The following is a 25,201-nucleotide window of genomic DNA, read 5'->3' as shown; positions in this document are numbered from 1 at the left end:
GATTTGTTCTGTGAACGCATTGGATTGAGCTGTTGTAATGTTTTTATGTTATGTTTATATCTGGCTCGATGATGTAAGACACTTTAAGCAGCATTAGTACTGGATATCGTGCCATAGAAAAGTTAGGAATTATTATTATTATCTATAATTAAGAAGTGTAAATTAAAAAAACAACAACAAAAACTCCTGCCCAATGCAGTTGGCCTGAAGTGGTTCTTGATGAGATGTATCAAAGCTGAATAACATGATCTTGAGATCTGAGTATTTGACTTTTGAGTACTGCCTCCGGCCAGTAAGGCTTGTGTGTGTGTGTGTGTGTGTGTGTGTGTGCGTGTGTAATTGTTTTTGAGATAAATGAATTGTTCAGTCAGTATTTTGGAAACTCCATGAGGCCGCGATATCAGGTTACTTCAGATACTCCAACTCAGTGAGCCTTTTCATTTGGGCTGTTTCTCTGAGTTAATGAGTATTTGAGCAGTTCTCTCTCTCTCTCTCTCTCTCTCTCTCTCTCTCTCTCTCTCTCTCTCTGTATGGGAGTAAATTTTTTTTTTAGAGTTATGCATGCGTGTGAATGACTAGTGCGAAAGCGCTTTGATTTGTCTATGCACAAGATTCAGTGCTATATAAATACCATTGTTATTATTATTATTATTATTATTACATTGCACACACATGAAACCAGAGTCTAGATGACCTCATCTCCTTGTGTCAGTATTGTTTTTTGTAGTGTTCACAGAGCATAGATAGATCTCACTCTCTGAGCATTTTGTTCCCAGTCTAGCTTCACGACATTTATTGTTTTAAATCCACTTATTTCCCCCACTTATACAGTTTGTATGATCAGCGTTAGATATTTTCTGGCATTGAGGCTTGACTGGCATGTGTGAGAAAGTTATTAAATGTTTTTAGCATGAGAATAAGTTAGACTGTTTATTTTGAAATGTGGAATTTTTTCTTTTCAAATGTGTTATAGTATCAGATATTGATTGCATAGGCTATATGTAGTGATCGCCATTAATACTGCTTTATTCTTCTTTTCTTTTTAGAACATTAGGAACAACAACAGCAACTACATTAATGATAGTAACAATAACAACAACAACAACAACAATCATCATCATCATAATGATAATAAAAATGATGATGATGATTATGATAATGATAAGAAGTAATAATAATAGTGATAATTTTTTTTTTTGCTGAAAGTAAAACAAAACAAGGTCAACAAAAATATGATCATTCTTGTTTGTTTCTTAGAGCTCATGGCAGTGTAATCAGCTGGTCTGCAGTTTGTGAACCGCTTCTATTTCAAAGTTCTACTGCATGAGAAAAAAAAAGTGGTTTGGATTTTTTCCCCTTTTGTTTGTTTCTTTGTTGTTGTTGTTGTTGTTGTTTTCATTACATCACACACACATTGTTTTCAGTTTGAGTGTTTTATGGTTCCCATGCGTATATATATATATATATTTTTTTTTTTTTCTAAAAAGCTCAAACGTACTTGTATTAGCAGGAGAAAAAAAAGTATCTTGCTTTTGTTCTCAGCTTTGTTGTTGTTGTGAAATCCCACCACGCCCATCCGTTGTTTACAGAAGAAACCTGCACACACACACACACACACACACACACACACACACACAACACAACACAACACACACACACACACACACACACACACACACACAACACACACACACACACTGTTTGGATCGGTTGAGACAGGTTGGCAAGGAGTCAAGCAGAGTGTAAATAAAGCAGTGCTACCGCCGCAGTGAACAGTCACAGCGATAGTCACAGTGCTGATTATATAGCCTACCTGCCGCTGGACTCTTTGAGAGCAGGTCTAATGTCTTGGGTGGGTATGCCGTGTGGGAGGGTGGATGGGTGGGAGGGCATGTGGCTGGGTGTACCTTTTGGGGACGACCGTTTTCTGAACGTACGTGGCCTGTCAGTGTGGTCCTGAACGATTTTGTTTGGTTAGATTCTGGGTCCTCTGCTCTCTCTCTCTCTCTCTCTCTCTAATCTAACCTAACAATCTCTGCCTGAGAGAGACAAAGAGAGAGAGAGAGAGAGAGAGAGAGAGAGTGTGTGTGTGTGTGTGTGTGTGTGTGTGCACGCGCGCCGGCGCACGCGCCGTGTGTACAAGTATGTTTATGAAGTAAATAGGTGTTCGGAAAACAAATCGATTGTCGGTTCCATACATGACACGAATATTCTTTTGTACATATGACGTGAACCATGAAACTTTCTCAACGATCGTCTTATGTGATCATGAATCACACTGAGGGAATGAGATGTGAATTGCAAACAACAGCTAGAGACTCAAGTCAGTGATAGAGGTATGCCACCGACACAGGAGATCCGTTGGCCAAATCAAACTTTTATATTTGCATTTGTTTTGTTTTTTTATCACAACAGATTTCTCTGTGTGAAATTCGGGCTGCTCTTCCCAGGGAGAGCGCGTCGCTATACTACAGCGCCACCCATTTTTTGTCACGTATTTATTCCTGCATGCAGTTTTATTTCTTTTTCCTATCGAAGTGGATTTTTCAACAGAATTTTGCCAGGAACAACCCCTTTGTTGTCGCGGGTTCTTTTACGTGCGCTAAGTGCATGCTGCACACGGGACCCCGGTTTATCGCCTCATCCGAATGACTAGCATCCAGACCACCACTCAAGGTCTAGTGGAGGGGGAGAAAATATCGGCGGCTGAGCCGTGATTCAAACCAGCGCCCTCAGATTCTCTCGCTTCCTACGTGGGCGCGTTACCTCGAGGCCATCACTCCACTTTTTTTTTTTCTTTTTTTTTTATATTAAATTTACGACAGTACCTGAATAGTAGAACACGACTCTTGTGGGCTACTTAATTTATGTAGATTTACATAAATCTCTCTCTCTCCAAATACATATTTAGTTATATATATATTTTTTTAAAAATCATAACGCAGTTTACCAGAGCTCTTTTTCGTACCACTGAACACAGCGGGCCGTCAAGTATGACAGTATTATTCCATGTGTACTGATTGAAGTGGAGAAAAAGAAACTGACCATGCTAGTACACGTAACAGACGATCCAACTGAGTAACACTTGCAGCGGGCCTACATATCCTGTCCATCGATTAGGACTGATATCAACCAACCAACCTACCAAGCAACCAGTCAGCCAGCATATCAACTATAATCGACTGAACTACTGCTCAAACAACCTGTTGTGCTTGGGTTAGTCAGCCAACCAGTCAACAACCAACTATAAGCACCTATATAAGGATCAACCCGGCAGCCAGGCATACAGTCAACCGAGCAATACCGGCTGAGCTTGGCCTGTTCATAAAAAGTTATGTATCTGTTCGGTTATTTGAATAACAGGCGTACAGAGAGACGTTTTGTGTTTCATGTGGAATTTCTCCCTAAAGACTATACTGATCTTTTTCGGTTCTGTTCAGTTGCTACATATGAAAAGCGTATGAAATGACATGTTATTTCAGTGACATGGACCTACATATTTGTTACAGATTTCCTTTACGTCCCCCATAGAATGTATTTAGAAATGTCTCGCCTTGAAATACCATAACCTTCACACTGACATCCGCGCGCGCGCACACACACACACACACACACACACACACACACACACACACACACACACACACACACACACACACACGGTATAGGTTCTCAGTCACATATACTCGTGAATCTCTCGCAATTTATACTTAGGCCATAGTCGCCAAAGTCAATGGGGTACGTATGTTTGTCCGTGTATCGTGGTCATGAATAATATTTGTTAAAACTTATTTTTTAAAAAAACACCTTTGACTAGTTAGGCTAAATACAGGTTTTATGTATGGATGTCTCACTGATATGAGTCTTGACTTAGACAATGCGACACATAATGTCAGATAGGTATTAGAATTGATATTTTGAACATATTTGGCGTTTGACTGATTAAAGATCACTGATGAGAAACAAGAGAACTGAACTTGAGGTGATGTTCCGTCGCACATTGGTAGGGTTTGAAAATGAACTCATCTGTGTTGGGAATCACACCGTCAGAAGACAGGTGACAAAAGTAATTCAGGTGACGCGCTTTTATGTCAAGAAGTAGGCTAAGTTAGCCCCTGGCACTGAGCAAAGTCTTACCTGTGACATAACTATGCCTCTCACTGGTGTTTACACAGGACAAAACATTTTGCCTACAGGCATGCAATGATATCGCGTCGTAGCCGCTCAACCACCAACCACCCACTCCAAACTTGACAGTCCCGTTCGAGCCAGTGGAGGTAAAAAAAAGTGAAGCTAAACCCTTTCGATCCCAGCTCTGTCTACAAGTTCTGGCGCTTGTTGAGTGGGGAACACACACACACACACACACAGGCACTGGCGGCATGCCAGAGGGAAAAGCTTTGTGGTCGGTGTCAGACCATCAACACTGTGGCGGCAAAAGGGAACCAGCGAGCTGGAACATGTCGTGGACAGTGACACTGCTGGGGTGAAGGCAACGTGAATTGAGTTGGACAGTGTGCCCTGAGCGCTTTTCCCGCGCGAACCGATCGACACTGTGGCCAAAGGGTTATATATATATATATATATATATATATATATATATACGGATCAAAAACCTGCCTGGACGAAACCAGTTTTTCGACCATGCACGCGCCTATACCTTTGAAAATGTGACCTGTATGTCCGTACGCACGCACGATTACGCTCACATATGTATTGTGTATTGTGTTTCTGCAGTTGCACCTTGCTGTCTTAATGCCGCACCCTCTCCATTACCTTCTCCCAACACTCGCATGTTTTACCACTTCAGTTAAACTATTCATATTGTTTGGTGTTTTGCCAGAGTAAGCTGAAAATGAATCGGGGTTTTGCACTGACGTACTCAAGTAGTATGGCCACATTATAAGCCCAGAGCGTGCTAACATGAAAAGATACCCCCGACAACAAAAACGACGACCCATACACCCCTTCCCATTTTGATGTGACGTTCCACAACGTTACACTTCGCATCCCCAATAGTAAGTTGCCATAAAATCGGATCAGGATACTTTTGGCTCAGAAAAGATCGAACTCTGTACTCTTCTCGTGAATAGTGGTCTCTGCAACAATTCCTTTTGTGCTTCAAGTTGACCGGCGAAAGATGTCTTTCGTTTCTTAAAAACAAACTAGATAAACAAAAATCGTTCTGACTTAAACTCTGCCCACAATATTTTACCGAGTTCATCACACCAAGAGCATTATTTTACTTAAAATCAGTTGCTTTGTTTACAGAGGAATTAACGTTAGATTTAAAAAAAATCCTATTAGACCTCTGCACCAGTGTGAGCAGCAGGCTATAAAACAGTAACAGGATGCAATGCGTTATACACACGCCGAAATATTCATCGTTTAAAACAGGACATCCATTCTTAAACAAGATCAGTTCTCATGATCATTTAAATATAAACGAGAAAACTACAACTGACGATGATACATTTGTTTACGTATCTCAAATTACTTCCATGTAACTTCAAAAGAAACCAGACCCATTTTCAGTCCATTTAAGAAAACACACAAAAAAAAACTGTTTACGCATATAAATGACTGGCCTGCAAAACTACACCTTCTTTAATAAACTTGGACAACAAGGCATATCTCCATGTTATCAACGTCGTTTTTGATAATGATAGAAGCAAAGTATTGAATTTTCTCCTCTGTTTTGTAAAGGTCAGCCAAAGGTTTAGAACGAATGCACTGAGAGTGTTTAATTGAGACGGAGGGGTGATTTTTTTGTCTTTCGTTTTTTCACGTTGAAGATGCATCCAAACCGCTTTACATGTCATGTTTTCTGGTGCTTGTTTTTCTCCTTTCTCCTTTCTCCTCATCTGGTCATTTCTCTTGCCATGTCAGATTTTCTCTCCTCTTGCCCTCTCCATCTTCTCTCCCCTTGTTCTGGGCTGATCTTCTTTCCCTTGGTCTGCACTTCTCTTCTGTTCCACGATCTTCTCTTCAGTATTTGCATTTGTCCTTTTTCATCCTCTGTTGTTCTCTTCTGTCTCTGTCTCTGCCCAACCCCTCTGTCTGTCTCTCTATCTATATGTCCCTCCTTCTCTGTCTCTCTGTGTCTATCTCTGTCTCTGTCTGTCTGTGTACGTCTCTGTCTCTCTCTCACTCTCTCATGTTGCCCTGTCACCAACGCTAATATCTGTGGCTTTACCCCCACGCCATTCATCCCAGGCCCCCCTACACAGCCACCCTCAGCTTCGTCTGCCAGTCTCAGCGCCAGCAGTCAGCAAGGTGCTATCGATGTTAGGCACGGAGTGGGGAGACCACACACCAGAGGAGACCCTGCAATGCTTTTGCCGATTCATTTCGGTGGTGTTCAGAAGTGTCCATTTTATCATCTCTTTTCTGCTGTCCTCATTTTCCTTTCCAGCTTCGGTGAAGGTAGTGCATCTTGCCTTTTGTTCCTTTTATTTCCATGTTGAAGATACTTCCTGGCTGCTTTTCATGTAATGTTTTCCTGCACTTATTTCTGTTTGTTTCTCTTCTCCCGATATCATCATTTTTCTTGTCATGTCAGCTGTTCTCTCTTCTTGACTTCTCGTCACGGTTCTTCTGTCCTCGATCCGGGCTGATCTTTTCTTTCGTCTGCACTTCTCCTCTGTTCGCTTCTGTCGTTTTTTCTTTTCATTTCACTTCCCCCTCTGTTGTTCTTATCTCTCTCCCTCTCTCTCTCTCTCCCACCTCTCCACCCCCCACGCCGCCCCTCCCGCACCCCCACCCCACCCCCTCTCTCTCTCTTCCGTCTCTGCTGGTTCCTTCTGTTTTGGTTCATTCAACTAAACTTACGTTTGTCCAAAGTTTCTTTCATGCCTCTTGCCTCACGTTTGTCCACAGTTTCTTTCATGCCTCTTGCCTCACGTTTGTCCACAGTTTCTTTCATGCCTCTTGCCTTACGTTTGTCCACAGTTTCTTACATGCCTTATGCCTCACGTTTGTCCACAGTTTCTTTCATGCCTCTTGCCTCACGTTTGTCCACAGTTTCTTTCATGCCTCTTGCCTTACGTTTGTCCACAGTTTGTTGATAGACGAATCCGTTCCTCGATACTATAGCTGTAGATTTTATCCACAGATATCCATGATATACAGCCGGTTTTATTCACACACGATGCACACAGGGAGGGAATTGAACTGAATTGGTTTATTCCGTTTTAGGACAAAGCCCCATTTGAAGGGGTGTGAACAAATAGGCAAAGTCTACACTAATATTTATGAACAAAATTGTCATCCAACTTAAGTATGAAAATAACCTAAAATCAAAATAAATAATGACACTAAGAGATTCAGAATAGAAAAAGATTATTTATAACTGACGTGGTACAGTCATCAAACAACAAGGTGTCAATTTTTTCTTCAAGATAGATAAGTTTATCTTCTTTTTAAATGCCTTGTTAAGATATACAGCAAAATTAAATTTCTGGTGGTATGATTTCTTCTTGAGGTCAATAGTAACGTCAGTCCAAAGTCACTTGGATTCTGATTAAATAATCTAAGAAGGACAAGAAAGAACGAAATTGATTCCTCTTTCTGAAGCAGACTTACACAAAGGACATTTCATTTCGCTTTCTCCTTTTTTTTTTTATCTTGAAGAATGTACCGCTAAATCAGATATACCAAACCTGAATTTTATCAGTACATACCTAGTAAATTTGTTAAAGTCTATCAGTAGATAGGTCTCCGAATTATGTAAGATGATTTGAGCTATTCTTGTATACCACTAAATGAATTAATCCCAAGTGTTTATATGGGAATCCCTGTCTTTCAATCTGCAACCCGTATAAAATTTTGTCTGAATATCTTTTTTGTTATGAACGTACTTATACACCCACATATTAGTTTTCCCATACACAACAGAAGCCATAAGCACTTCAAGTGTCGCGAACTTTTGAAGCCCAGTTAGTTTTACGTATGTCGGTCAGGTTCAGCAGCATTGACGCTTTGCGCGGAAGTCTGCGTTCTTTTATTTGTGTAAATTTTAAGGAGAGAGAGATAGATGGTCTATTGACAAGGGACAAGTCTGCTCGCGTCATAACACGGGCGCGCGCCACACACACACACACACACACACACACACACACACGCACAGAGGCACGCGCGCACACGCACAGTGCAATAAAAATGATTTTAACTGCATTTCTCCATCATGATACCGATTTTAATGTTTTCGGCGTCCCATTTACGTTATGGAAATACTGGAACACGATAAACACGAACTTGTGGAGATAGGGGAGGTATGTCAGTTTGTCAGTCTGTTTTTCTATCTCTGTCTCTCACTCTCTCTGTCTCTCCGTCTCCCTCTCTGTCTCTGTCTGTCTGTCTGTCTCTCTTCATGTATATGGATTGCAAATTTGCAAACAAACACGCGCGCACGTCCTCAATGCAAATGCGGTTGAGGCAGGAGGGGTATTTAAAGTCTTTGACTCTCCTTATTCTCTTCAACAGCGGCGGTCAGCATTATTCTCATCAATACGTTTTTTCTCTGCACGGCAGTCGCCACTTTGGTAATCTGCCGTTTTCCGCTCAACAAGCTTCCCACATTCACGGTCATGCACGAGAAACATTAGTAGAGTGTGCGTGTGCCATAAAAAAAAAAAAACGACTGTGGAGACCAACTGAGGCTGGCCACACACCACTTTTAAAAGGGGCCGGTGCCCCTGGCCCTTCTCACTTGAATGTTGAAGTTTCTTCTCGCATCTGTTTTTGAGGCGGTCGGCCGGTCAGTCTGGTTCGTTTGAGTTCCACTGAGATTTTGTTTTGCGGATCACTGTCTTCGTTTTTTGTTTGTTTGTTTTTTTGTTTTGTTTTGTGTTTTTTTTGGAGGGGGGGGGATGGGGGTGGTGGTAGTGGTGGTGGTGGGAGGGGGGTGGGGGTGGGGTGGGGGCGGGGTGGTCATGAGGTGAATATAAATATATTTTTTAAAATACATATTTGACTTATCTTTTATTTATTTATTCATACTTTTTTTGCCGATTGCTGCGCTTACGTTGCGGTTTCTTCAGATCTGAGCTGATTTTTTTTTTCTGTGTTCTGGCGGTTCACTTATTTATTTATGGTTTTATTAAGTGATTGATTGATTCAGTGATCCCGGTATCTGTTTCTTCGGTTGTTTACTGATTTGTGCGGCTGATATGCATTTCGTAAGGAATCGTGCTGATCTTCATTTATGGTAGTGGTGGCAGCATTACCGGGGCCTGTCACTGACAGAGACCGAAGCCTGCAGCCAGCCTGTGCAAAGCGGGGACCGTGTCAGCGTCACGTCAGTGGTGTTTGCACGCCCGTGGTAAACGATCCTTGGTGCATGTTCACGTTGGCTCCAGGGACTGGGGAGAGCCGGGTCAGCGTTGTTCTGGCAGACTTCATTTCCTGGAGATCGAAGCGTGGGAAGAGAGCAGTCAATGGAAGGTTAATTACCGGCCCGGTGGCACTCGTTTCTGGCCGCTTTATGTCTGAAGGGAAGGTCGTCCCAGTGCGGTTCTAGCTGGGGCTGAGGTTTTCTCTCTCTGTGTGTGGGTGGGCTGTACAAGCAGTTGATGGGGAATATGTTCCTCCGCCTCCCCCCCAACTCCCCCCCCCCTCGTCTCTCTCTCTATGTACACTTTCTTCTTATTCTTGCCCATCTTTCAGCTTAGTTTTTTTCTAATATCCGTACTTGTCAAACATACACGTGTGTCTCAATCATTTCCACGACATTCCTTATGAGCAGTGTGTAATCCAGTAGCGTAGATTCCGCTGGATTTGATAAAGTGAGACAGGGAAAAGCTTCACCTGTGTTCTGACTCGTGTTGAATGGGTCGTGTTAACGTTGTAAGCTTTTTGTTGCTGCTGTTGTTGTCGTCGTCGTCCCTGCTACCATTTGTTTCCTGGGTTGTTTTAACTGGTTTTTAGAACAAAGAGATCACTTTCTGATCAACCTGACCGTGGAGCAGCCATTGTTGTTTGAGATCCCAGAAAACAGGTATCAGTGTTGATCGATGCCAGTGTCCATCAGTCCAGTTCTGGGCACGTGGGGTGAGTGACAGTTACATGGGGTCAAGTTACTAATTGCCTTGGAATGGCGAACACTGCTGGACCCTCTCCCTGGTACCCCGTTGCCCTGGGTAACGGCAGGGTTTTTCATTAAGTCCTGATAAGGAGGAGCTTATAAGTGTCACTCTGTTTTTCCTTTCTCACCAGTCCTAGCAGTTTATCGTGGAAGAACTATGAGTATCTGTGAACGAGTATAGTTCGTGCGCGGGCGTTGAATGTGTTGAGTAAGCTGGTTTGTAGAGAGACTAAGTTTAAAACTGGACTGTCTTTGAGATATCAAAAAGTATATGAGAGTTTATATCCAAGCGATATTTGGGTATAAGAGGTATCATATCAAAGCCATAATATCGCAGCAAACCGCCATTTACGTTGCTGTTTTGTTTTCCGTTAATATGGTCAGTGATAATGTAAGCCATTCCCGACGGTGTAGAGCGTGTTATGTGCATCTATGACTGCATATATTCATGCATTAAGATGGTAATCGATACCTATTGTGCGACACACGAAGCTTCGACCATTGAAACTTCGATCTGGTTCTGGCACAGCCTTTGATTAAAACAATAGAACACCACTGATAACCAGTGCAGATCCTTGTCCTATCTCTTTCGTGATCTGACACATTCGTCACGCCGTATTCATCTGTTCAGTTCTCTTCAAGGGACAAGAAGAAAAAAAGAGAGCAAGATACAGCAGTCAGCGAGTGATTTACAGGTGTGAAGGGACTTAGCTGCACGGCATGGCATGTTGACTTATTGACACTAAATAAACACTGTATCTAAAGGGTTTGTTTTTTTCTCTCTCTCTCCAGTTATCATATCTGAATGCTGTACAAAGAAGCTGTTCATGAGTTGTGTTGATTTCACCCGATCGCTTCATATATATTTTCCCATGTTTGATATTGCTATTTACACTGCAGTTCATAAATCACACGACAGACATCCAGCTGGCCGTCATGTGCAGTGCGGTGCCCACAGACATTTATTACTTTACATTTCATGTCTGTGGTGGTGCCATATGAACAACATGACAAGGTTGTCTGGAAGATAAAGGTTGAAGTTGATCGCTGGTACGGTTATGAACTGGGGAAAGTTGTGAGTTGCTGTCTCAGTTAAATTGATTTTTTAAGCTTTAGCTTGGAATAAATTGTCGGGTATTGGCGGCCATTTGAAAGTGAGAGAAAGGACACTCGTTCACTTGTAGCAAAGTCAAGCAAAGATTCCGCATCTCAGAGAGATCACCGATGTTTATAATCAAGGATTTCCACTGAGATGTTCGGCTCAGCTCAGTTTATACCGTGCCGTTGTCACTGTACCGCTCGCTTGATCAGGTAGAGTGTTTCTTTCATTTATTTTGGCTTTGAAATCCCTCGCGTTAAAATTCAAGTAAAATCCTAAAATGAGCGTTGTCGTTAAACGATGTCAGTACAAACAGATATTTGAATCAACAGTGAATGAATTACAATGGATCTAGACGTTTGTCAATCACCAAGATGCTGAAAAAGGTGCAGCTATTGGTCGAAGGGGTGATGGCCGGAGAGGAAAACTCGATCCAGTCCTACCCGATACAGTGCAAAATCACAGAAGGCATACAACTACGGTACAACAGCGCCACACATCGCAGTATGAAGATTTATCAGTCGAAGTGATAAACAAGCATTATGCCCGTATGATAATTATTGGCTCAGTCGCAGAGAGCATAATGTCACTAAGTGTGCAACTTGTGGTGGGTGCAACACTATAAATGCAATAGGCCGACAGTCCAATACGCTGCAATATAATTCAACACTATACTTGATAAACGTTGCACCGGAGGTATACATGGATGATATGAAGATGATGGCCGGTCTGACTTGGCATTATTTAAAAAAAAAAAAACTAAGACACTCTCCGTGTTTATAATTATTTCGTCTATCTTCTGTGCTTGGCACCACTCAGACAGGATCTAGAAACACTGTAAACGGTTAGTTCTTTACTTCCAAGTATAGCACTACACAACTTCAAACTCCACGAAGCGAAAAGACATTACTGAAATATCAAGTCCGGTCAAGTTTCAGCGCCATTGTTTTGATAGAGAGGGGTACCTTCCAGACATTAGGTGGCGTCATGCAACGCTGGGTACTTTCACTATCTGGGTGGGAGTGTCTGTACCCCTTCATTAGTTGACATGACGACCACGCCCCATTCGCGGCAAAGTCAACAGCGGTTTGTTTGGTGACATGGGTGTCAATTGTGTCTTCACTGTTGCCGGACTCTTCACAAGAAAGGAAAGGAGACACTCTTGTTTGTCGCTTTACTGTTGTTTGTGTGTGTGTGTGTGTGTGTGTGTGTGTTTCGTTTTTTCTCCTCCACAGTCAGTTCGTGCGTTATCAAGTAGTCAGCACGAAGACCAGCCTGAAGTGTTTACAACGAACCTTCGTGTTGGTTGTGAAAACAGTGCGATTTGTGAAACTTTACAGCTTTATCTGTTGCACGTGAGCATTTAGAAACTCCGGGAATAATGCGGCGGTTTTGTGAACGTTACAATGATGAGTAAGTTGTGAGTGCTAACCCGCTGTGACAGAGGGACTTGGGCAGATAACGGAGACAGTCGGAAGGTCCTGCACGAAGCTAGAACTTCGAGACCTCGATGATCAGGTTCTGAAGTATTCAGAGGCCAGGCATTTTGTAGTTTCTTTTTTTTTTTTTTTTTTATTATATATATATATATATATATATCATCAGAGAAAGCTTCACCTCACTATAGAAAACAGCGGCAGATCGATTTGGTCATGTTCAACCAACATGTAGTTTTTTGCATGTAGAACAAAAAAAGAAGAAAAAAAAGGAAAAAGAAAAGAAAAAAAGAGAGAAGAAACGTTGATGTCTCACAGCATTGGACTCTGTTGAAGCTCCAACCTGGTGATCCCATTTGGCTTCAGAATGACTTCACACATCAGGAACATGTACCTTACATTACTGTGAAGAGATCCATGTAGGATCTCGAACTTTTAAAATTTGGTGTGACTTTTGGGTTGGTGTAACCTGTGCTGTTTGTGTTGGTGTGATTCCTATACAATATGGATTCCGAGGAGCCCAAAAAGAAGAAAGCTTTCACCAAGCAGACAAGTTTTATGTTCGTGGACAAAACAGCGTTTTTGGTGAGTTGGTTTTTTGTTGTTGTTTTTTTGCGGGTCGTTCTTCCTGTTGGTCCTGTGCATTGATTTTGTATTTATCACTTTTATTATTCCCCTTCTCCCCATGTTTGGGATAACAGAAATCTTCATAGCTCATTCTGATTCTGTCTGTCTTTATCCATCTTTCTCTGTCTCTGTCTGTCTCTACCTCACTTCATCCCAGAGATCAGTACAAATTATGTGTCCCGCCACACCACGCCTACTCCCTATTTTATTTAAACACACACACACACACACACACACACACACACACACACACACACACACACACACACACATATATATATATATATATATATATATATATATATATATATATATATATATATATATATATATAAAAGATTTATTTTATTTTATTATTATCTTCTTCTTTTTTTTTTTTATAAGTATTATAAACCTGATACACAGATGGCATACAGGCTCGTTATTCTGAAAACCATAGCTAGTTTCCATGGTGATGTTGATCAAAGGACGAGATTGTTCGATGTGCATGTAGAGCCAGTAGTGAAGATCAGTCCATAGTTTTCGGGTCTTTGTTTTAATTTGTTCCCTCTTCATTAATTTTTGTTGTTGTAGTTTTTGTTTTGCTTTGCTGTTTTACTTGGTTTTTACTGACTAAAGCGCATCAATAAAGCTTAATGAATATAACGAAATGATTGAAATGGTAGTTTAAACATTAGTTTGGGTTCAGTTAATGATCGTACTAGTTTGTGCTTATGTCTGGAACAGTTCGACAAAATTCGATGAAGTTAATTACGTGCATATGTGTTCTCTGCTTTATGAGGTTTCCAAAGGTTACCTTCTTTGAAGTAAGTGTCGGTCTGGATCGTATAGGTCTAAATTGTCACCTATCCCGACCATCTCTTCACACATGGCCGTATATTCATTGATCGGAAGCCCATTCACGGCCCAGTATTGAAAAAGTCTAGCTTGATAACTAACAGCGACATACCGTGCAGTTTATGTAGTCCCCGAAGAAAGTCGGCCGACTCGTTTAGTTGCAATGAGTTAAGATGAAACAAGATAAGACGCCAACCTTAAGGTCGCAAAAAAAGAAATTACCTCAGGTGCGGTAAAGGCAAACGAAGACTATTATTAACAAAAACTAAAACATTAAACGTGACATAAGCGAAATAAGACAGGAGTACTGATATAAGCGGCATGGCACACATTCACTTAAAAAAGATAGAATTTCTATACGTATATATACATAATACATTGTATGATATGATATCAGATCACATTATATTATATTATATTATATTATATTATATTACATCTTGTATCTACAGATCTGCTATTCAAGTGTGTGATCACACTTACACCTATACTATCCAGCCAAATGAACTTGGAGAAGAACACCATTAAGGCATTATTGAAAAACGACATTTGTTGACATATTAATTTTGGGGGAAAAAAAAAAGAAAAAAAAAGATTTTCGCCTCGACGTTCCTTGAGGCGATCTTCGCGGCTGGTTCAGCGACTCTGAACTGTTGACTGACTGATTGATTGATCGATTGGGTAACCGTTAGTATTACACCGTAACCGCTCCGCTGTTGTCGTTTATCACGACTGGCCGACTGATCACGGATCGAATGTTTGCATTCTGATTGCTGCACCAACGGATTGCTTTGTGGCCGGAACAGAGATCTGGCCGACGGGAATCAGTCACAGAGAGAGAGAGAGACACACACACACACACACAGAGAGAGACAGAGAGAGAGACAGAGAGAAAGAGACGGGGGGAAATGTTGCATGCAGCGTCTGTTACACGATCCCCTTAATCCTGTTGTTTTGTATTCAATCATTCCGTTCGGTTTCCTGGTTTTGGTATTGCTTCTGCGCACGCAGGCCCGCATGCACGCTCTCTCTCTCTCTCTCTCTCTCTCTCTCTCTCTCTCTCTCTCTCTCTCTCTCATTCTGTCTGTCTGTCTGCGTGCTTGTCTGTCTGTCTCTCTGTGTTCAGTTTCCCCCTTCCTATGTATGTGTGCGCGGGCACGTGTGTGTATGAGGGAGAGAGAGAGAGAGAGAGAGAGAGAGAGAGAGAGACAGACAGACAGACAGACAGACAGACAGACATGGAAAGAGAGATCGAGACAGATGAGCAACGGGTGTGCGCTGCACTGGATGTGTGTGAATATGGACGTATCAAAATGTGTGTTCGGGAGAGGAAGTGAAAAGGGGGTGGGGGAAGGGACGTTGGGGTGGAGGTCTGTGCATGGAGGCCTTGGTCTGTTCATGTACACGTGCGTGTTTGTGTGCACCATGCACAGACGTGTGTGTGTGTGTGTGTGTGTGTGTGTGTGTGTGTGTGTGTGTGTGTGTGTGTGTGTGTGCATCATGCATAGACCTCTGTGTGTGTGTGTGTGTGTGTGTGTGTGTGTGTGTGTGTGTGTGTGATATGCATGATACTAGGTGTGTGTTTGTGGGCATCATGATTAGACTTATGTGAGTGTTTGTGTGCAATATGCCTTTATTTGCCAGTGCGTATGTTTGTGCTCGTCTGTGTGCACCATGATTTGATGCGCGCGCGTGTGTGTGTGAATGTCGGTGCATTCTCGCACGCCCAGTAACAGCCTAAATCGCCCGCAGAGACAGCTAGCTCAACTAGTTGAGCACTGCATGGGTTCGCCGCAAGGCATTCAGGCAAAACAGGCCGTCGGGCTCGAACCCAGGTTCCCAGCATCATGTAGCATCCTCGTCAGTGGCTCCCCATCGTATAACGTGGTGTTAGCGTTCTGGTGGTGTCTGGTCAGTGCACCAGTGCCGCAGTTTGGTGCCTCCTGCCACTCTCCGGAATTGGTGATCCCCTTTGAACCATGTCATGTAGGTTGTGGGTGTGTCATGGAGGTTGTGGGTGTCTGTCATGGAGGTTGTAGGTGTGTCATGGAGGTTGTGGGTGTCTGTCATGGAGGTTGTGGGTCTGTCATGTAGGTTGTGGGTGTCTGTCATGGAGGTTGTGGGTGTCTGTCATGGAGGTTGTGGGTGTCTTTAGGTTGTGGGTGTCTGTCATGGAGGTTGTGGGTGTCTGTAGGTTGTGGGTGTCTGTCATGGAGGTTGTGGGTGTCTGTCATGGAGGTTGTGGGTGTCGGTCATGGAGGTTGTGGGTGTCTGTCATGGAGGTTAACCGGTTGTGGGTGTCTGTAGGTTGTGGATGTCATGGAGGTTGTGGGTACTGTCATGGAGGTTGTGGGTCGACGTTAAACTTGAACGTAACAACAACAGCTAGCTGAATAGCATAACAGCAAAAAACTAGCGCTGCTGGCGCCACCGATACGGCGACGGCTGCACCAGCCATTGGGGTGGCACGGATGGAAAAAGCTGGTGTTGGTCGGCGTATGATTACAGAAAATGGGAGGATTAAACGCGTAGCTGCCTGAGTTATGCCTTCCTGTGATCGTTAGTTTGTTACAAGATTTTCCTCTCAGAACTGCGTGAGGTTTTGCGAAGGCTGCCGTGCACGTCTTGCTGTTTTGGATGTCATTCATATAGTGTGTGTGTGTGTGTGTGTGTGTGTGTGTGTGTGAGAGAGAGAGAGAGAGAGTGCGCGCGTGCGCGCGCGGTTGTGTGTTGTCGTGTGGGGGTATATGTATATGTGTGTGAAGATACATGTGTGTGGGGATGGGTCGTGGGGTGGAGATGATTATGTGTGGACAGGGAGACGCCGGGGGTTATATGTAAGCCTACCACTTTAATTACCGTGGACGCAAACAATATATGAAATGAGACAACGTGCGAAACGGTAGCCTGTTTGGGTTTAAAACAACAACAACAACAAAACAATAACAACTATAATTATTACAATGCTGTTAATTTTGCAATATGATTGTGATACTGTTCACAAAAAGTTTAGCCGCCCACCCCCTCCCCCAAGTGAAGAGGAAAAATACGGCGTACTTGATTTAGTTGAGGCCAGCTCAGTGACGACAATTGGATGAATAATTTAGAGGATGTTGGGGCCAATCAACTGGATGTGCCTTTAGTCTTCATTGTAGAACAACCGTTCAGGTAACGATTCCTCCCACCCATGCACAGTACATAGAGGCAAAACAAGACAAGACAAGACCAGACAAGGCAAATCAGGACAAAAGTCTGTTTCCGATGATAATAGATAAGCACTGATGCACATTTTTCCCCCCATCCAGTTCTCGCCCAGAATAGGGTCTGCACCACACGTACAGTACTTTGGTACAAGGCATAAACATGATGGTTGTCAGAGAGTCGAGAGAGAGAGTCCGCAAGCCGAGGAGTAGTGCACGGCAAATGGTCAGTCATAAAAGTAACAGCGGAAAACCAGGATAGATCTAAACTTGAAAATCAGGTCAACTTTAGTTTGGAATATTATGCTTTGATGTCATCGATGTCACGGACATCATCGGCATTTTTTCCCGTCCATCGTCAAGAGTTCCCACTCATGCTCTATTTTGTTAATTCTTCAACGGTGGGACCACCATTAATATTTTCCCCTCCATCATTAAAGAGTTCCCACTTTTGTCAAATAGTGCAGGTGGAACCCATACGCCAGAGAAGTTTATTGTTTGTGGACAACAAAGAAACGCCGTGCTTCCTTTGCAGATATTCTTTGCCTTTTTATTCATTTATTTATATCAAGTTATATATAGACAGTCTGGATTTAATATAAAAGAATAGTTCATTTGATAACCCCCCCCCCCCGCCCCGTCCCCAATCTAGCCAGGAACGGTAACTTTTGCATCAGTCACGAGAGGGCGCAATCGAAGCCAGTGTTGCCTAGAAAAGGTTCAGAAAAGAAATGCAACACGAAAAAGTAGCCTATAGGCTCTGACCACAACATTTAAACGTATTACGCGATGTGATTTGCTAAAGGATTGCCTTGGTTTGTTTATCATAGATTACTAATTTTTGAATTACCGGTTTAGTTAAAGTTGCCAGCTGATAAGCAGTGGCTGGAACCGTGGAAGTCTGCCGCACTGCTATTGCACAAATGTGTGTTTGTTATTTAATGTAATGTACCCAAATCATACATTACTTTTGATTCCCATTTACAGTACCTTGTTTCTTTTACTTGAAAAGACTCCGGGAAGAAGTTCATAGTTCGTAATAACTACAGGAGCCGATTTCAGGTTGGATCTAGTTTAGTGCTATATATAATCAGCCAGAGAACTTTTTCCTTTTTCCTAAATATATTTTTTTTTAAACCTGATTCAGTGATAACCTGTAGGCTTAAATACCACTAAAATGGTGCAGATGAAGCTGCAAACGTGCGCACATGTGTGTGTGTGTGCCACAGTGGCATGCACACACTGTGTCAGTGTGTGTGCTTCACTGCTTGGGTAGTGACAGCTGAAGTGAACTCAGATGCTATGCACTTTTTTTTTGTTAAGCTCCCCCAAACTCCTCCCATCCTTGCAAATTCCCATGCATAGGTGTAAGGATAGATTACGAATTATTGGTTGGTTGCATTTTTCACCACTATGTCAGTGTGTGTTTCATGTATGTTTCTTTTTTCTCATCTTTTATTACATCACCACCACCATCATGGGCTGCTCAGTAGATTGAGATTTTTCTTCCTGCTGAGAATAAGACCATCACTAAAATGTGATAGCTGTCTCTGGATCACTTTCTGTAGGGGGGTAGCCTACTGTCCTTGTAAGGATATGTCAGGTGTCCACAGGGGATCATATTTGATCATTATTTTAAACATAATTTATTAGTGTTATTTTTCACTGCGCCCTGCCCCTGTATTCCTCCACTGTCATGTTGTTCAGATACTCTTTTCTCAATGAGATTGAAAATATGAATTTGTAAGTGGTATCTCAAGAGCACCTAGTCAGTGTTGGGGATGGTTCACTGCTCATGGAAAGATATCTGATGAATTCATAGGGGACAAAAGTGCAGTTATATTGCTATCAGGCTTACAAAAGGCTTTAGAACTCCCAAATAGAGAATTCAGTTAGCCTCCATTTGCTGTTCTTGACAGGAATAAATACTCTTTCCACCTGACTGCCCACCACACTTTTTTCATTTTTATATTTTTGATGTAAGGCATCTTTGTAAAAACAACCACCACCAAAAAAAAACCAAACAAAAAAAGAAAAAAAAGAAGATAGATTGTTGTTTACCCACGGTTATTTTCTTTCACAAACACACACACACACACACACACACACACACACTTGTGCACAAACACATACATTCTCTCTCTCTCTCTCTCTCTCTCTCTCTCTCTCTCTATATATATATATATATATATATACTTATTAGTAACTTCACCATTGCTTTTTTAAATAACAATGTTATTCTGAAGAAAGATTCTTTGCTCTCCACTTCGGTTGCAGTCAGATGCACTTCTTTGCAAGTGTGCACCCATTGGAGTTACTTAGATTTTGTCTTGCACCATGTTTGTTAGGTTTCAAGTTTTTTTTTTCGCCAGATCAGTCCAGTCTTTTTCATAGCAACTAGCATTTCATGATCCCTTTTTGTATCAGCTGAAAAGTGTCCCCTGAGATACAGCTGATAGTTGGTGAAAATAGCTGCAAATTGTGGAGTTGATTTGATTTATTTCCAAAGGTTTAGGATATCCATACATCTTTCCTTCTGCTGTTCCGTGCAATCTTTGTCTTTGTCTCTGAGCCTTGTTTCTGCCTGTATGTCGCTCCTCTGTCTTCCCAGCCCCTGCCTCCCCCCTCTCACCTCCCACAGATACACATACTCACACACATGAATATATATTCTCTCTCTCACTCACAGAACATACTCTTTCTAGTCTTAATATTTTAAAAAACTACAAGGGATGCATGCATGTGTGGGTGCGCGTGCATGCCTGTCCGTATGTATGTATGTGTGTGTGTGTGCTTGTGTACATGTTTATGTGTGTTTGCGTTTGTTGGCAATGCATGTCAGCACACATATCTTTGTGTATGATGATGAAAAATTGCAGTCAGTGAGATGTATGTGTATACTGCGAAATTAGATTGAGTGATCGGAACATGGGCAAGCAAGTGTTTGTGTGACGGTGGGTACAGTTTATTGATTCAGTTAGTTGTAGGAACGGCTGCCCAGCAGTTTCCAGGCCACTGGTATTTCTATCAGCCCAGTCTAGTTAATCAACCAAGCTTGAGGTCTTTGTCTCAACTATGTGTACTGGTCTCACATGCTTTTAAACTTGGGTCAATATTGTCTTACTGACCGACTACAAGTCATTTCTTTAAAGCACAGCAGTTCTGGCCCTGGAATCATCATGGCAAAAGGCACATGAAACTGAGTGAATATGATTTATTAATATGAATTGATTTATTTGTAAAATATGCAGTTTTTAGGCAAATATGTTAAGTTTTTAGCCTTGTGTTGTGAAACAAAGGTAAGAGAATATGTTCCCCATGTTCAGGCTCTGGTTTGGAATTGAAAGCTTTATATGATTTTATGATCTGATTATTTCTGGCACCTGTGGGCCTTTCCTTTTTTTTTCCTCCCCTCTCACCTGGCTGTGAGAGCTGTACCTGGATACAGCTATGTTGGTGCCGTGTTTGTAAGTATTCCTTGTCAGGGAAAAGTCCACAGCAAAGGCTTGAGGTCTGTTGGGCTCTGTCCATTGATTGGGAGGGTGTTGAAGATTGCTTGGGGTGTTGTCATGGGGGCTCGCCCCCTCCCTCCTCCCCCTGCCTCACTCTGTGCCCCACACCTTGTCAGGGGGCTTTCTCGCAGTGCTAGGGACAGTCAGCCGGGTTCTGTGCTTTTAATCGCTGACAGCTGATTCATTGGCAGGGTGTTGCTCTGCACCTGTTCACTGCAGGTTTTTGTGTTAATACAGGTACATTTCGTGCTGCTACCAGTGTCCTGTTCAGGATTTGTTACAAGATGGATTGATGTCCTGACTGCTGAGTGAAGTGCAGAGATTTCTTTTTGGGGTGTTTTTTCCCCCCATGTTTTTGCGCTGTAATTGCTTCACGTGTGAGGGTTTTTTTTTCGTGTTTTTTTTTTTTTTTTGCGTGTTTTTCACAGTGAAAAAACCCATTATACTAAAAAATGGCAACTGTCCCAGCTATGAAAGGAGGTCGGGAGATTCACCTGGTTAGTTTTTGTTCTTGTTCTTATTGTGTGACTAATAAATAACATGTAATGTTCCTTAAAGATCAACTTTAGTGCTCTGGACGGCTACATATAACACCAGTGCACTTGAAACGTGAACATATCTGTATATAGACACAAGTACATACGTGGATACAAACATTCTTTGTGTTCTTTGTGCGTGCACACACACACACACACACACACACACACATCATGCATGTGCACATGTGTCATACAGAGGCATAATATAATGTCACACTGGGATAAAATACTCTCTGCCATCACTCTTTTCAAATTTCAGAAAGTCAAGAAACTCTATGGGTCTGTAATTCACAGTTTTGAATGTCATAATGTCAACAAATTATATAGCCAGAGTTTAACTCCAGAAGACAAACGATCTAGCTGTTAGTGTTATTCACTAGACATTTCTGAATGCTCTGTCACTGCTCAGTACTAGTGCTAATGCATGCAACAACAACAACAACAACAACAACAACAAAAAGAAGAAAAAAAAAGGTGCTGATTTTTTTTCTTTTCTTTTTTTTCTCTTTTTTTTTGCCTCTCAGTTGGGCAGATATATAGTATTTATTGACTAATTCATTTTGTCATGACCATTTCTCTACAGAAAGTAAAACTGCCTAGATTATTGCTTTCTTCTGAGTTGTTTTCTTTCTTGGTTAAAAGCCTACCACAGTTTAACCAACAAGAGCTTGTCTCAAGAAATCCACACACAATTTGTCTTTCATGGAATATGCAGTGAGCACTTAAAGCACTGCTGTCAAAGTTTCAGAAACATACATCTTTGTGTTTTTGATGTTAAGACCCTGCTTTCAGACAGGCGATTATTCTGTGTGCTCCAACTTTTTAGTGTAAAAATAAAGTAAGTTCCAGATCCATTATTAGAAAAGGGGATAAAAAAAACAAAAAAAACAAAACAAACCCACCCGAATATGGAACTACGGAGATTCCAAATATGTAATGAACTGCAAGATGAAATTTGCAAGTGACTGATTGTAATTAAAAAGATATTATTAATCAATTATTTTATTTATGAATGACACATTGCTATCACTCAATAGCACATTACTGTCATTGAAGTAAGTATTATTGTCAGAGAATAAGACAATACTGTTAGAGAATGGCACCTTGCTATTACCAAAAAAAGACATTGTCACAGAATGACACATTACTGTCATTGAATATTACACACTGATATAACTAAATAAAGCATTACTGTCATCAAATAAAACATTACAATCATTGGATAACAGTGTCACTGTTTAAAACATTGCTGTCACCGAATAACACTCTAATGTCAATGAATAAACTATTAATGTCACTGAGTGAAACATTACCATCATAGCATTACTGTAATTGGCAAATACACTAACATCTCAGATTCAAGTATTACTGTCATTGAATAAAACATCACTGCCATTGAATAAGAAAATTTTCCATCTGATGAGTGAGGAGAAGAAATAAGACACAGGACAGCACATTTCTGTCATCAACTAACACACTCAATAAAACAGTGCTGTCACTGAATAAAACAGTACTGTCATTACATTTCAGTCATTGAATAAGACATTACAGTCACAGCATAACACATAACTGTCATTGACAAACACACTAATGTCACTGAATAAAACAATAAAACAGTACTGTCACTGAACAAAGCAGTACTGTCATTACATTTCTGTCATTAAGTAAGACATTACAGTCACAGCATAGCACATCACTGTCATTGACCAACACACTAATTTCACTGAATAAAACAGTAATGTCACTGAACAAAACCCTACTGCCATTATATTTCTGTGATTGAATAAGACATTACAGTCACAGCTTACCCCTGAAAATGGAGTATGGCTGCCTACATGGTGGGGTAAAAACGGTCATACATGTAAAATCCCACTCGTGTGCATATGAGTGAATGTGGGAGTGGCAGCCCATGGAACAAGGAGACGAAGATGAAGTCACAGCATAGTAAATTACTGTCATCGACTAACACACTAATAACACTAAATAAAACAGTACTGTCACTAAGTAAGATAGTCCGGTCACTACATTTCTGTCATTGGATAAGACATTACAGTCACAGCATAGCATATTACTGTCATCGACTAACACACTAATGTCACTGAATAAAACAGTGCTGTCACTAAATAAAATAGTACTGTCACTACGTTTCTGCCATTGAATAAGACATCACAGTCACAGCATAGCATATTACTGTCATCGACTATCACACTAATGTCACTGAATAAAACAGTGCTGTCACTAAATAAAATAGTCCTGTCACTACATTTCTGTCATTGAATAAGACATTGCAGTCACAGCATAGCACATTACTGTCATCGTCTAACACACTAATGTCACTGAATAAAATAGTATTGTCACTGAAAAAAATAGTACTGTCACTACATTTCTGTCATTGAATAAGACATTACAGTCACAACATAGCATATTACTGACATCAACTAACACACTAACGTCACTGAATAAAACAGTATTGCCACTAAATAAAATAGTACTGTCACTACATTTCTGTCATTGAATAAGACATTACAGTCACAGCATAGCATATTACTGTCATCGACTAACACACTAATGTCACTGAATAAAATAGTATTGTCACTAAAAAAAATAGTACTGTCACTACATTTCTGTCATTGGATAAGACATTACAGTCACAGCATAGCATATTACTGTCATCAACTAACACACTATTGTCACTGAATAAAATAGTATTGTCACTAAATAAAATAGTACTGTCACTACATTTCTGCCATTGAATAAGACATTACAGTCACAGCATAGCATATTACTGACATCAACTAACACACTAATGTCACTGAATAAAACAGTATTGTCACTAAATAAAATAGTACTGTCACTACATTTCTGCCATTGAATAAGACATTACAGTCACAGCATAGCACATTGCTGTCATCGACTAACATACTAATGTCACTGAATAAAACAGTGCTGTCACTAAATAAAATAGTACTGTCACTACATTTCTGTCATTGGATAAGACATTACAGTCACAGCTTAGCACATTACTGTCATCGACTAACACACTGTCACTGAATAAAACAGTGCTGTCACTAAATAAAATAGTACTGTCACAATATTCTGTCATTCTGTCATCACAGCGTAGCATATTACTGTCATTGACAAACACATGAAAATGACTATTTTCCTGTGCAGCAAAAGCTGAAGGAGGAGCGTGAAGCCAAACGCAGTCAGCTAGATGAACGTCACCAGTACATCCTGCAGACTGTGGCAGACAGTCTGGGACTGGAGCACTCTGAAGTGGAGGATGCCATTCTGGAAGGAACACAGGTAAATAATATTGTATTATTACTCTTCTTTTATCACAACAGATTTCTCTGTGTGAAACTCGGGTTGCTCTCCCCAGGGAGAGCGTCTGGCTACACTGAGAGCACCACCTTTTTTGTTTGTTCGTTTTTTGTTTTGTATTTTTTCTGCCAGCAATTTTATTTTTGTTTTCCTATCGAAGTGGATTTTTCTACAGAATTATGCCAGGGACATATCTTTGTTGTCATGGGTTCTTTTACTTTTTTAAGTGCATGCTGCACACAGGACCTCGATTTATCATCTCATCCGAATGACTAACGTCCAGACCACCACTCAAGGTCTAGTGGAGGGGTAGAAAATACTGGTGACTATCGAATTTAAACCAATATGCTCAGATTCTCTTGTGTTCTAGGTGGATGCATTACCTCTAGGCCAACACTCCACACAATAATGATAATGAATGTAAATGTACATTTCTGTAGAGCCCTTTCTGTCCTTTGCTCAGGGTGCTTTGCATGAAAGAAAAAGTTACAAATTACATGGACCACCGATGACAAATCTCTCTCTCCCCTCTTCTCATTCCCC

General features: G+C 41.3%; 1 protein-coding gene across 5 annotated transcripts in view; it reads left to right on the top strand.

Annotated features, from left to right (window-relative positions):
* LOC143286140 (dynein axonemal heavy chain 5-like) overlaps positions 1 to 25,201 on the top strand; it is a 118,939-nt gene that overhangs the window by 9,122 nt on the left and 84,616 nt on the right. For 3 of the 5 annotated variants that reach the window (XM_076593740.1, XM_076593739.1, XM_076593741.1), the window contains one exon: positions 24,506 to 24,640. In XM_076593740.1, coding sequence (XP_076449855.1) covers positions 24,506 to 24,640 — 135 coding nt within the window. Of the gene's footprint in view, positions 1 to 12,908; positions 13,205 to 20,969; positions 21,293 to 24,505; positions 24,641 to 25,201 lie in introns of those variants that run through there. The other 2 variants (XM_076593742.1, XM_076593743.1) reach the window with 2 other exon arrangements.

The sequence above is a fragment of the Babylonia areolata genome, chromosome 9, assembly GCF_041734735.1.
Source record: "Babylonia areolata isolate BAREFJ2019XMU chromosome 9, ASM4173473v1, whole genome shotgun sequence".
Lineage (NCBI taxonomy): Eukaryota > Metazoa > Mollusca > Gastropoda > Neogastropoda > Buccinidae > Babylonia > Babylonia areolata.
This window is presented reverse-complemented; position numbering and strand designations above follow the sequence as displayed.